Genomic DNA, 14672 nt, shown 5'->3' with positions numbered 1-14672 from the left:
CAAAGTGGTTGGGATAGATATATAGTTGCATTCTCTTAATGAATAGAATGATTTGTTCTAATGGTGTTTGTAAATAGGATCACAAGTCCACTTCTTGTACAGCAATTAACCACCAAGAAGAATATATGCAGTGTATTATTTGTTGAAACTGAACTTCCGATTGGATTTGAAACTGTCCCATTGCTATCTGTTTATCAATAAAACTTTGAGAAAAAAAAAGAAATGAAACACTGACACATGCTACAATATGGGTGGAACTTGAAAACATGCTAAGAGGAAGAAGCCAATCACAAAAGACTACTGACTATATTTATATGAAATGTCAGTAATAGGTAAATCCATAGATATCAAGTAGATTAGTTGCTTCCAGAGCCTGGAGGAGTGAACAGAGACTTCTAATGGGTAGTAGGTTCACTGTGGGTGCTGAAACACATTCTAAAACTAAATGGTGGTAGCTACACAGTCCTGTGAATATACTAAACACTACTGAATTTTACACTTTAAATGGGTGAGATGTGTGATACAAAGATTATATATCTATTTAAACTTGTATTACAATTTTTGAAAAGTTGGGTAGGGGCTGCTTGGCTATCATTTGAGTCCTTCAGGACCTTGGGTTTCAGGCTCAAAGAGGAAAGCCAGGGGGTATCAGGACAAGAGATGTCTTAGGACGCTCCCCTCTGCCAGTTCTCAGGATAACTCTTTGGAGGGCTTCAGTGTGGCAAGGCAGGAACTCTTAATGTCGTCCCCCACCACACACAGCCTCTCTAGTCTTGCTTCTCTTTCCAGGATTTTCTTGGGTTAGCAGCAAATGAATCTCCTCTCCATGGCAGGGGCTCCAATGCCCACAGGCATACATGTAGTCTCTTCAGTCACAAGAAAAGAAGCTTCTGGCTGGCTGAGCAGCCATAATTGGTCTTATGCTTATCAAAGAGTTTTCTCAGGGCGTCCATATACAGTGCGTGGTATTGGTCCACCATCTCCTGGCTTGGTTTTTCCATTTTGGGCAGTGGCAAAGGCTCCCCAACTGCCAAGAGAGGGGGAAAAGAAAAGAGTGAAAGTGCTAGAATCTCTCCTTCCTTTAGCTTCCTCTTTTTCCTGTGCCCAACCCTCTGGCAGCCCCAGTTAGCTCCCAGTTTCTTCCCGTCCACTGCCTTCTTCTTTTATGGGGCAGGACAAGGTGTGCTGTGATAGAGGTAAAGAAAGAGCTGAGGTGGCCTCAGGGATCAAGAGCAACACTTACCCACAGTGACAATAGGCCGGCTATATGGCAAGATACCAAGGGAGCCTTGGTGAAAGCCTTGTCCGTAGAAGACACAAAAATAGAAACCGAAGATTCGGCGGAAGAAGGCCTGGAACTTGTACATCCTGCTGCTCTCGTTGAATACCACCTGGTCATACACCTCAGTTTCCCCAAAAGTGAATGTGGGGACCAGATGAGCCCTGTAGAAGAACTCCAATTTATTTTTCTAACACGTGCTAGAATGGGAACCACTCTCGAAGAATATTTACTCACTTCCAGGCCCACATCTATGGTATTATGATAAACTACCAATGACCCAAAGCATTGCTTCTTGTCCTAAACAGGAATGTCAGATAGCTAGAGACCCTTGCCCTGCTATTTTCCAGGGCAGTGAGAGTGTTATCTCTGGGTCATCTTTCAGTGGGCCACAGGGAGGGAAGAGGATTTGGACTCTGCTAGAGGGCTGACCAGAGATCCACAGCATGAAAAGCTTCCAGACATCAAGGAAGGGAACACATGACTGTTTCTATTGGTTAATGCACAGAGAAGAGGAGGGTAACTTTGCAAGGATGTGCATATGTAATACAGCCCTCCATCAAGAAGGCTGTTCATAGGTGATAGGATTAGAGCAGAGAAAAGTTATCACCTAGAGACCATGAGGTCCTACCCCAAATAGTGCCCTAAGCAGAGAATCAGAGTAGTTAGTTTCCTTAAATGAAGAAGAGTAAAGAGAATAGTTTCTTTCATGCAAATCTTTACCAGTTTCTAATATCCATCTCTCAGCACTTCAACATATCTTACCTTACTACATCCTTACAACAAAGATAGTGGAAGACGCAGTGGGGAACCTAGAACCCAGATTCAGAAGGGAGAAGGCCACTCAGACTCTCAAGAAGGACCAGGACTAGAACACAGAAGCCTCTCCTTCCTGTTTAAAGCTCTCTTGCTTACCTTATACTCCTTACTCAGGCAGGCCTCTCAGGCAAGGTCCTTATGTGAAAGATTTTTTTTTTTCTGGTACCAGGGATCAAACTTAGGTCCTTGCGCTTGCAAGCACATAGGCTGCTGAGCTATCTCCTCGGCCCATCAGGCAAGGTCCTTAAAAGATGGAGTCCCCTCTGCTGTGAGTGTGCAACAATTGTCCCTGCATCATATGGGCTAAATGCTGACTTGATAGGGAATCCTTTAGCTCTAGCCTCAGGTTCCTCTTTACCCCTAAGTCAGAATGCCTAAATGTATTGATTACTTACAGTGTGGAAGGCACATGGTGGGGTTTGATATGGATACATTTACTCAAAGCCCACAGTTACTCTAAGAAACAGGTACAATGATTAATAGCAACATTATGAAGATGAAAACAGCAAGGCTCAGAATGTTTAAGTAACCTGTTCCAGAATGCATGGCACATTATGAGCCAGGATTTTATTGATTGTATGTGTTATTGTTTCGTGTATATTGTATATGGTGCTAAAGATTGAACTCAGGGCTATGTGCATGCCTGGCCATCACTTTATGCTGAGCTTCATTCCCAGCCCATGGACCAGGATTTTAAATTAGGACCCCTAATCTGCCTCCCACACAAACTCTCTAAACCATACTGTAGTTCCTCTTGAACCTATCATTAATGGACTGACATAGATTATCTCTATCAGTCATGATCTGCTAAGGCAGCCTTAGCCCAGCCACCCTGGCATGGTACCTGAGTTTATGGTTTGGCTTCCTGGAAACTCAGAAGCAGTGATGACATGAAAAACTTTGATTCTTGCTCATCTCTTCTACTCATTCAAAAGTTTCTTGACGAAACATCTGTGTGAGACTTGACATCACCTACAGGCTGAAACTACTCCGAAAAGGTCACCTCTACCTCCTCCCCAGGGGGTACCTACCCGTGCTGGAGGGCAGTGCGCACAAACCCCTTGCGCTTCTGGAGGATGAGCGTGGTGGTATTGGGCACACTCTGCAGCGCCTCTCCCACTCCTCCCACTACGATGCCCACGAGGTTGCCAGTGCCATGGCTCAGCAGGTAGTTGATGGCTGGCTGGCTCACAGAGCACACACCTGGTGAGAATCGAGGGGAAGAGAGGAACAAACAGATCAGGAGAAGACAAAAGAGCAGAGAGGGAACATACTGGCTTCTTAGTGTCCTTGAGTCCTAGCAGAAGAGGCTCAGCCAGTTGGGACTAAAGAATGTGACGAGATGGCTACAGACAAACAGAACACACTTTACTTTGACACTACACTTTGCAGATGGCACCAAATGGAAACTACAGCAGGAAGGTTTTCAGGGTGATAACCAGGTGGACCTGCTGAATTTCAACTAGAATTCTGCTTTCTCTTTCCATTAGAAACAATAACTACTACTTATTGAGCATAGGGCCTGTGCCAGCTGTTAATGTCAAATGCTTTACTTATATTACCTCATTATACCACATCTGAGGTAAGACCATTACCACCAGAATCACTTCATAAATGAGCAAACTGAGGCACATAGAGGTTAGCTAATTTGCCTAAGACCGGTCACACAGCAAGGGGCAAGAACCAATGTCCAGGCCCAAGCATTTTAGCTCCAGTTCACATACTCTGAACAAGTACATTGTGATAGTGAGAAACTTAAAAAGCTATGTTTCCAAGGAGAGAAATGGATCAGAGTCCAGTGTGTTCAGACACACCTTTGGCCATGAGGTAGTCCCTAATAAGAGGGATCTTGAAGAACCAAGACAAGGTGGCCAAATGAGGAGTGATGCCTGGGAAGGTCTTTGAGAAGCCTGTGGCCTCAGTGCAGAAGTTGCAGAAGGCGCCAAAGGTCAGGAGGCCATGAGGGTGAACCCCCATGATATAGTTGCGCTCAGGTGATAGGTCTTCAGTCTTCAGAATCTACATCCATGGAGAGAAATGTCAGAGGGGACAAAATGAACTATGTGAAGATCCTTCAGGGGTTGGGGTACTTTTTTTTGTATTTAGAACAAGGTCTACATGGTCTCACTACATAGATCTGACTCATAGTGATTCTTCTGTATTCAGCCTCCCAAGCACTGGGATTAGAGGCCTGTGCCACCATGCCCAGTCTCAATCACTGTCTCAGTGCGCCCTGGGGGCAGGGCTGGCACAGCATGCTGGGGATCAAACTCCGGGCGCTGTGCTTTGCCTAAGCAGGAGCTTTAGTCTGCTGAGCTATCTGTCTGGCCCAAGGGTACTTTCTGAAACAAAGATTTCTAACAAAACAGAGTAATCCCAGTTTGCAGGAGGCCAACAGATAGGTCTCCTCAGCCCTGCAGTAACAAGGCAGGAACTGGGCCAGCTACAATTGTCTGGCCACTTGACTGTAGCTTCAAGTAGTCTTGGTCCTTTGTTTCAGTGTGCTTTATGCACATGACTTTGTATTTTTTTTGAGCGCTTTTATGTGACAAAGCCCAGTAAATTTTGCTCTAGGAATCAGGGCAGTGTCTTTTGTCTACTCCAAAGTGCCCAGAGGGGTCAGCAAAGCAATATATTTCCAGAACATCATCCTGGTATTGTCTTCTCTAAATTCCTTTTCAGTGCCCACAAACTAGTAGCTCACTTTTTTTGAACCTTGAAAACTCCACTTAGCTATCACTATATATATATATTTTTTGGGGGGGCAAGTCATGCCAAGGGTACTCAAGTATCTTAGCAGAGTATGGGGGGCCCTGGAGTCTTCTTGCCTGCACTGAGACTGTCTCTGAGATGTTCATCTTCCTTATGAACAATCCTACATATTTGGTATAAATGTCTAGCATTTAGGGATCTAGGAGGAATAAATTACAAATGAAAGAGCCTCTTACCATTATGGGGAAATAGTCCCTGATGTGAGTCCAGATATACCAATTCCTTACCCAGGCTGAACGCCTGCCACCTGAGACAAAAACACCAGAGGAAGGTGAGTCAGCATGTGCTACTCTGTCACTTACCAAGAGCTTCCCTCTCAGTTTGGAGGGACCTTCACTCTGCCAGTGAGGTAAGAAAGGAAGAAGCCCCAGGATGGTCTCAGCCGGACTGCTTGCTATGGGCCTGAGCACATAGAGGCAAGCCCTGTGGCCTAGCAAGTAGGACTCACCAGGCAGGCCTGCAGGTGAAGGCGGAGCATTCTTTTTCTGGGTCCATGAGTCTTACCTTTCTCTGGAGTCTTCCAGTCCAAGAATAACCAGATGAAGTAAAGTGCAGGTAGTGGCCACAAGGGTGTAAACAGCAGCAAAATAAACAACGGCTGCAAGACCCAAACTGATGAAAGGTGAGGTCAGATCAGCTTTGAGCTTCCAGCGGAACTTGACTCTATCCAGTCTCATTGCCAGTTAGCTCTCCACTCTGCCCTGGCCTTCTGCACAGTCCAAGTCCTGCTCATCCACCACACATGCCTACTTAGCCTTCCAAACTTTCTCCCCTTACCTACCACATGCGAGTGCCATTTCTCCTCCTACCTGCCATCCCTGGCTCTCTGCCTCGGCCAGGTGCCATCCTAGTAGTCCTGCTCTCTTCATTGTGCCTGCTTTCCCCTTCCCTCATTTGGTGCCATCCTTTTCTTCTCGCCTCCTGTTTTACTCCTGTTCCATCACCCCAAAGCCCTTGTTAAGTTACCAGCCCTCCCTCCCTTGCACTGACGCTGCCCAGGTCTCCCTACACCTTGCCCACCCTACATCCGCATCCGTCCACTGTTTCCCACCCATCGTTCTTTTCCCTTTGGCCATTCACAACTCCTTCCACTGCCTCCCTTTCCTCCCCCATGTCACCTCTTCCCTCCCAGAGTGGAGATTCTACTGCTCAAACCCAGGCCACATGTCTCTAAGTTTATAACTCTAATGGTTCCTCTGTCCTAGTCCTGATAAGTGAGCACTCCTGGCTAGATAGTGAGGTTCTATTCATCTCTACCAAAACACTGTCCTGCTACACTGCTGTCCTTACTCTGCCCCGGGTTCTGTCTCTTCCTTGAAACTCCTTTTCTTTACACTCTAGTACATCTCGTATAATCAAAAGGCGAGTGACACTTCCCACGATCATCAACATCATTGCAGATCTGGCCCTGGTTTTTCACTCTGGCTCCTCACTATGCACTTCTGGGTTGGTACTCACATATGGCAAGGTAGCTCAAGGGCCACTGCAGAAGGCTCAGAATCTGGAAGCTATTAGGCTGCTTAGAGTAAGGCATGGTGCCCTGGCGCCTGAGGGAGGCAAAGACCTTAGAGCAACTTTCCAGTGAAAGGTGCCACCAGCTTCTGCGAATGCACTTAATAGTGGATGCATATGACCATAAGGAGTTAGCACCAGCCCACTCCCTTTTTGTCCCACCCCCAATTCCACCTACTGAAGGGCTGGATTATAGAGCCACGAGGACTGTGTCATCAGGGCTGGCCCAGCCCATCTGCCCTTTGACTTTCTTTCACGAGATTATTAGCACATTGGGATGGAGAAAGGGGAAAGTGACTATCACCTAGTCCAAGTGACACAGAGACCAAGAGGGAACACTCCCTCACAGGTTACTCAGAGATACTAGTGCCTGGGAGCTAAGGAAGATGGCTGGTGGGAAGGGAGTTCTGTGGGGTTCTGAATAAGGAGTACCTACAATTAGGTCTCTGTAGCTCTGAAGCAGCCTGGTTTCGGGCTGTTCCACTGCTGTAACTTTTGTTAGAAAATTTTCCAAACATACAAAACTCAAGAACGTTATTTTCATGTTTATGTTCAACAACTATTGATCAATCCCTAGTATTGGAGAAGAAAAAGAAAAACCACCAAACAGAAAAAGCTATTAACATTTTCCCAACCAAGTGTGGTGCCACATATCTGTAATCCCAGCACTCAGGAGGCTGAGGCAGAAGGATGGTTGCAAATGTGAGACCAGCCCGAGCTACAAAGTGAGCTCAAGGCCAGCTTGAACTGCATAGTGAGACCCTGTCTCAAAAAGACACACACTCACAAAAAAAAACCAAACAAACCTGAAAAAAAACTTTCCATACTTGTTCCATCTATCCTCTCACTTATTTTGAATATTTGACAGCAATTCTAAGATGTACAGGCCAGCCAAATAGTTCAGTGGCTTAAAGCGCCTGCAAGCAGACAGGGGCCAGGGTATGATCCCCAGGACTGCCCTGCGGGCCCCGCCCCCAGGGTGCGCTGAGATGGGAATTGAGACTGTGCGTGGTGGTGCTCACCTGTAATCCCAGCTCTTGGGAGGCTGTAAACAGGCGGATCACTGGGAGTCCCATCTAGTAGTGAGACCCTGAACACCCTGTAGACCCTTCCCTAAGAGAAAAAATAAAAAATAAAATGTATCTTACCCCTAAATTCTTTTATTCTTTTTGGTACTGGGAATTGAACTCAGGACCTTAACCTTGTCAGGCAGGACCTTAACCTTCTGCCACTGAGCTATATGCCCAGCCTTACCCCTAAATTTTTCACTACATATCTACAAGTCTACAGATGCTGTGTCTTCTTCTATAATAACATCACTATTATCACTCCCTAACAATAATATCTAATACTCAATTCATTTCAACAAGATCAGTAGGGTATATTTGCATCTCACTCCCAGGGATTGAACCTGAAACCTTTATACTGAGGTAAATCGCCAACTAATTTTCTATTTTCTTTTGTGACAGTCTTGCTAAATTTCCACGTTGCCCAGGCTGGGCTAGAACTTGTGATTTCCCTGCTCTCAGTCTTCCAGAGTGCTGAGATTCCAGTACCACCATGTATGGCTGGATGTTGTGCTACTTTTTAAAAATTTTATTATATGGAAAAAAGGGAAAACAAAATTTCATAACAAAATAATAAGAGAATAACAGGAGTTCATATATTGCATGCTGTTATCTTTAAAGTAGTTGTTCAGAGTACAAGATGCAAACATAAAAATTTCTCCAGTTTGTGCTCACTTTGGCAGCACATGTACTAAAATTTCTCCAGTTAATGTTATGCTTCTCATGTCTCTCTCTCGCTCCCTCCCTCCCTCCTCTCTCTCATTGTAAAATAAAATCCATATACAAAGAAACACTTAAAGTAAAGAAGTAAAGGCGTGCCTTAATGAATTATTATAAGACAAATGACTCCTCTCTCTCTCTCTCTCTCTCTCTCTCTCTCTCTCTCTCTCTCTCTCTCTTTCTGTCTCTCTCTCCTTTATTCTTTTGTATACTGGGGCTTGAACCCAGGGCCTTTGCACTCAGCTACATATCTAGCCTTTTAAAAATTTCTTTTATCTTGAGACAGGGTTTTACTAAGATGCCCAGTCTGGGCTCCAATTTGTGATCCTCCTACCTCAGCCTCCTAGAGTTCTCAGATTACAGGCATGTGTTATTATGCCCAACTTCTATTTTTTTAACACAAATGTATTTCCCTTATTAGTAGTTTAGTCTTGCCCATTTAAAAATTTGATATGCCTTTTAGTTGTTCCACCTCTATTTTTACCTCTTTATCTTGGAATATTTTTATTTTTTTAAATGTATTTAGTACAGGGTCTACAGAGTCTTACTATACAGATCGGACTTGTAGTGATTCTCCTGTTTTCAGCCTCCCAAGTGCTGGGATCGCAGGCATGCACCACCACCCCCATTCTCAGTTGCCCTCTCCATGTGCCCCCCAGGGGCTGGGCCAGCACAGCACTCCAGGGATCGAACCCTGGTTCCTGCGTCTGCCTAAGCAGGTGCTTTAATCTGCTGAGCTATCTGGCCAGCCCCAAAATGTTTTTTAATTGGAGCATTCAAGATTAGTGGTATACTTTTTTTTTTCTTTTTTTTTTTTTTTTTTTTTTTGGATACCGGGGATTGAACTCAGGACCTTGTGCTTGCCAGGTAGGCACTGAGCTACTGAGCTACCTCCCCAACCCTTTGGAATAATTTTAGATAATGAACTGCAAAGATAGTACAGATAGTTCCCTATCCCCTTCTCCCAGTTTCCCATTTATGTTAATACCTTATGTAACCACAGCATATCTATTACAACTAAGCAACAAATATTGGTGAGTTTCTGATAACCAAATTTCAGATTTTATTTGGATGACATCAGTTTTTCTATTTATACCTTTTTTCTGTTCCAGCATCCCACCAGGATTCCGGGTTGCATTTAATCATCGAATCTGCTTCTCTTCCTCTGAGTTGTGGCACTTTCCTGGCCTTCGCTACCTTTCTTGACCTTAGAATTTTTGATGCATTTGAGTCTGTTCTAATGTCTAGGATCCTCTTCTTTTCCTTCCCTTAAGGTTTAGCTACTGAACACCCACATAATTTGGTCTGTGGAATTTTCCACAGTCTGGATTTTGCTTATTGCTGATCACTGTATATGTCAGCATGTTCTTCTATGTTTCCTACGACTGGCAGCTGGATTCAGATTGGACTGGATTCAGATGTAATCTATTTGGCAAGAACCTAATTTGCTTTTACTATAGTACAACCTCTCTCCCTTTCCCCTTCACCTATCCTTGAGTAAGTATTAAGTACTGTCTTTCCTTGGCCAGTGCTCTGAGCTTCAGCTCCAGCCTCCAGGAGCAGAGATGGGCTAGGTGAGTCCTAGATACAAGCCAAAGTACAAGGGAGAAGCAAATCAGCAGAGCCCTCACTCATCTCACAGATCCGTCTCTTACCTTTATTTTGTTTTTATTTATTTTTTGCCCTTGAGCTTGCCAGGGAAGCACTTATCCCACTGATCCATCTCCACAGCCCCCTTTTTATTAATTTATTTATGTATTTATTGTGGTGGAACTGGGGATTGAACTCAGACCCTTGCGCTTGCCAGGCAAGCACTTATTCTACTGAGCCATCTCCCTGGCCACCGTCTCTTACCTTTAAAACAAAAACTTCATGCTCATTAAAACAAATCAGGTTGTGGGGTTTGCTTTTTGCTTTTTCCACCTGAAAGTCATATGTATCTAAAGGGATTGAGATTGTATCTTATTCGTCAGTGTGACTATTCTTCATGCCTGAAAAATCGTAGGCCTTTGGTGTTGGGTAAACACTCAGCAAATGTCTTAGTTTTCTGGTTTGTGCTCCAGCGGCTCTTAGCATGTTAATGAGATGATTGGAGTCCTACATAGAGTGTGGCCTGGGTACTTCTGTGGGAGACAGTAAGCTATAAAAGTAGGAGAGGACAAAGAACACATTATAAGACTCGAAGGAACAAAGAAAAGGAAGGGAGGTGCTGACCTTTGAGGCAGTTTGGCAAAACAGAAAGCTACTCACTTTGTCTCCCTTCCTTTCCTGAGCACCCTCCCAACCAAGGTCTTCCTGTGGACTGGAAACCAGCCTGGCCTTAACACAAATGTTAGTGCTCAGGTATTGCAACCCCACTGGCCTGCTGAAGTGTTGCCATCGCCTGTGGGTGAGGGTGGGGCCTTGTCCTGGGCAATGCAGGGGAGATTAACACTGTCCTTCCAGAAGAGAATATCTTAGATCAACTCAATTTCCACACTTTCTCATCCTGATAAACTATCTTTTCCAGGAAGCAAGACTCTCAGATTAACTTTTATTAATATTTGAATTCCCAGTTTCCCTATGTATTTCCTCCTGTCTCCCCTGAAACAAAGAAGATGTAAACTGTACAGAAGATACTCAAGGTACTAGATCCCAACCTTTGCTTTAGGAATTTAATGTTTGAAATACCACGGTCCTCTACATGATAATACCCACATTTTTAATCTCCATTTGAAAGTATATGACAAACTAAAGCCACTATGTATATACATAAGGATAGTATTTGCATGTGTCTGAGCAGACACGTGTACAAGCATATTATTTATTTATTCTACATAACTGGGCTTGGTGGAGAATTCAAGGGTCTTTGTAAAACCTAAGTTATTCCTCAGTAGTTTGCTGAGCACAGGTTGCAGACAAAAACTTGTTGGCTTTTTACAGAATGGAAATTGATTTTTTGTTTTTCCTGATTATGAAAATGATAGGTCACGATTCAACGTTTCCCAAGCTCCTTGCCCCAAACACTCTCCCTCTTGGTTTCCCAGGCACCCTGCCCGCAAACTCTCTCTCCCTTGGCACCACACAGAGCCAAACCCAAAACCACAGAACAGGTCCACCTGACTCTGACCTGGGCAAGCAACCACGAAACTCTCCTTTGTTAACATTGATGGTCCCCCACGGACCAGGTAGCCTGCCAAGATTAGCTCTCCCTCGGCTGTTCCAGAGCATCCTCCCTAAAAATCTTATAAAGTCTTCTGTCTCTCCTCTGTGCACTGCTGTCTTGGTCTGCTAGACAGCCAGCCTGCTTGATGCTCCCAATAAATCTTCTACTCAAGTCAGAATGCCTGGTCTGGTTGATTGCGTGGTTTTTTACCTAACAGAAAATATCCATGTAGGGGCTGGAGAGATAGCTCAGCAGACTAAAGTGCCTGCTTAGGCAAGCTTAGACAAGCATAGGGACTGCAGTTGGATCTCTGCCCCCAGGGTGGGCTGAGATGGCCACACACACACACACACACACACACACACACAAAATCCATGTAAATCACAGTGTTTAGAGTACTAGGGAAAGTATAGAGGGAACAAGTCACTCACAATCTCACTTTACAGAAATAACAATAACAAGAACCAATCACATCTTGCAATCCATCTGTTTCTTACCTTTTCCTATACAAATGTAGGAATAGACAACGGTGCCACTGCTAAGAGTTTGAGCTCTTGGATCCACCACGTCTGGGTGTGTATCTCCGTTCCATCACTTAAGTGAACTGTTGCAAATGATTTACCCTCTTAGTATTAGCTTCCTCATTTGGAAAATGATAAGTATTCACATTATAAGATTGTAAAATAACTTATGTAAAGCTCTTTGCTGAATGCTTTGCTAATGTATATGTTCATGTTAAAAGGTAAATGCATTATTTCATGCCATTAAAATGAGATCATATTCTATATTCCATTTTATAACCTATTTTCATCCAATGGACATTTTTCATGCCAACTTTCTTCACCATGTAACTTTTTTATATGTATTTAGTACAGGGACCACAGGGTCTCACTACACAGATTGGACTTGTAGTGATCCTCCTGTTTTCAGCCTCCCAAGCACTGAGATTACAGGTGCCCGCCACCATACCCAGTCTCAGTTGCAATCTCAGTGATCCCCAGAGATGGGGCCGGCTCAGCCAATATGTAACATTTTATTGTATGGGCATTCCATAATCCATTTAACCAAACTTCAATGATAGGAGAAGCACTAAGTTTTAGACCACATTCCTTCACACTCTGGTGAGGTTTCAAGGTTTTTCAATTGTAGCAGAAAAGTCAATGATCAGAAACCTCCTTTACCACAGCTTTCCTCAGCACTGCTTGGTATCCTTTCTACCAACCACTCAGTACACAGTGGTGAGAAAGTGAGAGGCATTCTCGCGACTCCATTAACCTAGGTAGTGTCCAAGGACAAGCTAGCCAGGTCAGCAGCGTCAGTCTCTTTCATCAAAGGGATGACAGTCTCAGAAGAGCCTCCAAATAGCTGAGGAGGCAGGTTTTGTGATGCCTCCATCTGACTAGACCCATTCAGCAGTGCTGCAGTTTAGAAATACCTCTGTTCAAACTAAGGGAATGTTCAAATGCAAGCCAAGGCCAGTTCTGAGGTGAAGTCTTGCATTGTGGGACTTAGGGTCAGTCTGTACCCAGGATAAACTAATGTGAGGCAGCTGTGTTTTATCAGCATGTCAGTTTTTCTGCTTTGGGATTATTTTCTTTTTCTTTTGAGAAAGAAGAAAATGAATTTAGTCTCATCTGAACTAACGGTAGAAGTATTTTTGCAATTTCCTAGACCAGAATATCTAGGGCATCTGGAGACTTTCTTGGTATGTAGGTGGATTGGGCCACTCAGAACTGTATCAAAGAAAATAAAGCAATTGCCAAAAGACATTAGGAAACCTGAGGATATGGAGGCCTAGTTGTTAGTAAGTACACTGATCCTTTCCTTCTGTAATTGTTATTGTTTGTATTAACATGACCTCATAGAATTGTATTAACCATAATTCTTGAATGATGACATAGTTTTATCATTGTTTTATGGAGGACATTCTTTTCTATTGATCCCTCCTCTATCTTTATTGATCTACATTTTTCCAATAGGCGTTTCTTTCTCAAGCACTGCACATGAAAAATACTGCCTGCCCCTAAATCATAGCTTGATGTTATTTGTTTATGCTATAGCTTTGAGAATCAAGTTCTTCTTCGTTTCTCTTCAGTTCCTGGCCTATAAGGATTAATCACAGCAGGAACAACTTTCAAATGAGTTCTGTCACAATAGGATGTGGGCAGCAATGAGCTAAAGTAGGTCACATGCGCAGATCTAGATATCAACAAACAAGTCAAAGATCTGAGGTCTGGGAAGTGAGCAAGGTGGGGCAGTCAAAGCAAGAGGAGGCCAAAAAAAAGGCAAGATTGTTCCAAAAGGTGATCAAGTCATTGGAAACCACCTAAGTGTAGTCCTAGATCAGAAATTACTGGAGCTCAGAAAGGCAAGTGACCTTAATCTCTGTTTATGTCATTAAGGCAATCACAGATTTTGTCATTTACCCACCTGCTTTGGCATGTTGGGCTGGCCTGGTATGCAGTGTCCCTGGCTAACTTCAGCTTAATCCTCAAGTTTCCTGCCTGCCCCTGGCTATCTGCAAGTTCCTTCTAAGCCTGTTTTGTATGCTAACCAATAGGATAAAGGCATATGTGGAAACAGCCAGGCCGGGGGGGGGTCAGGGACTGAGGATTTGTTCAGGGTAGTGTGGTAGCTGTGGAAATGAGAAGCACAGTTTTCCCAGAGAGAAGCTATCATACCACAGAATGTGCCTAAGCAAATGCTAACTGGAAAGCTGCTTCCGTTTCCCTACAGTGACTGGACAGTGGGGAAGTAAGAGCTCAGCAGGCTGAGAGGAAGTTTCTAGTTGCAAAATCTTTGGAACCTATGTACTTTCAAGGAACTCCTAACTGACAAGTTCAGGAACAGCTGCTCATAGCAACAGGTAACAGACATTGAGCACATACAGTATCTCCTTGACACAGTTGTACGCCCCATTGGCAAGGTGATGCTCTAGAGGAGCTTAGTTCTCCACTCTTCACTTTTGGCTCTGAGTCGTACAGAACCATAAACATCTTCATTTACTCTTCTGGGAGAAGCTGTAAGGTGTGCACTGACTTTTCTAAACCCTCCCTTTGTTTTATGCACTATAGTTGCACTTGTCAAAGTTACTGTAGCTGCTGTGGGTGAGTAGAGAAGGGTTGACTTTGACCTGTTCTAAACTTGAGAATTCTTGTCTGATTTATTCAGTCTATGAGAATGAGAGGGACATCTGCCATACTCCAATACCTTGGCCTGCTTACACGCAGGAGACAGAGAAAATCTAGCAGTTGAGACCTACGAGCTGAGCCAGAAGTGCTAGAAATGAGGGATATAAAGCAGAGTTGTAATAGGGAATGCTGAGGAGCATGATGCCCCTGAGAGGGCTTGCTCATCA

General features: G+C 44.0%; 1 protein-coding gene across 1 annotated transcript; it reads right to left on the bottom strand.

Annotated features, from left to right (window-relative positions):
• Window positions 1-872: 872 nt before the first annotated feature.
• Awat1 (acyl-CoA wax alcohol acyltransferase 1) lies at window positions 873-6437 on the bottom strand. The gene is made up of 7 exons (XM_004648023.3): window positions 6329-6437; window positions 5375-5482; window positions 5047-5117; window positions 3913-4117; window positions 3130-3301; window positions 1244-1443; window positions 873-1027 (listed from the first exon to the last, which is right to left on the bottom strand). Exons 1-7 carry the CDS (start codon window positions 6402-6404, stop codon window positions 873-875), a joined length of 987 nt encoding a protein of 328 aa, XP_004648080.1. The 5' UTR covers window positions 6405-6437.
• Between the last annotated feature and the right edge of the window lie 8235 nt (window positions 6438-14672).

Source organism: Octodon degus, unplaced genomic scaffold (genome assembly GCF_000260255.1).
Source record: "Octodon degus isolate 3935 unplaced genomic scaffold, OctDeg1.0 scaffold00347, whole genome shotgun sequence".
NCBI classification, from domain to species: Eukaryota; Metazoa; Chordata; class Mammalia; order Rodentia; family Octodontidae; genus Octodon; species Octodon degus.
This window is presented reverse-complemented; position numbering and strand designations above follow the sequence as displayed.

What these genes read in the sequence shown, in the direction of transcription:
- Awat1 (XM_004648023.3), bottom strand. Translation starts at nt 6,404, where the DNA reads ATGCCTTACTCTAAGCAGCCTAATAGCTTCCAGATTCTGAGCCTTCTG. An exon ending in CTGGAAGACTCCAGAGAAAG is followed by an intron (nt 5,118 to 5,374) that starts GTAAGACTCATG and finishes TTTTTGTCTCAG; the next exon opens with GTGGCAGGCGTTCAGCCTGG. An exon ending in CCGGCCTATTGTCACTGTGG is followed by an intron (nt 1,028 to 1,243) that starts GTAAGTGTTGCT and finishes CTCTCTTGGCAG; the next exon opens with TTGGGGAGCCTTTGCCACTG.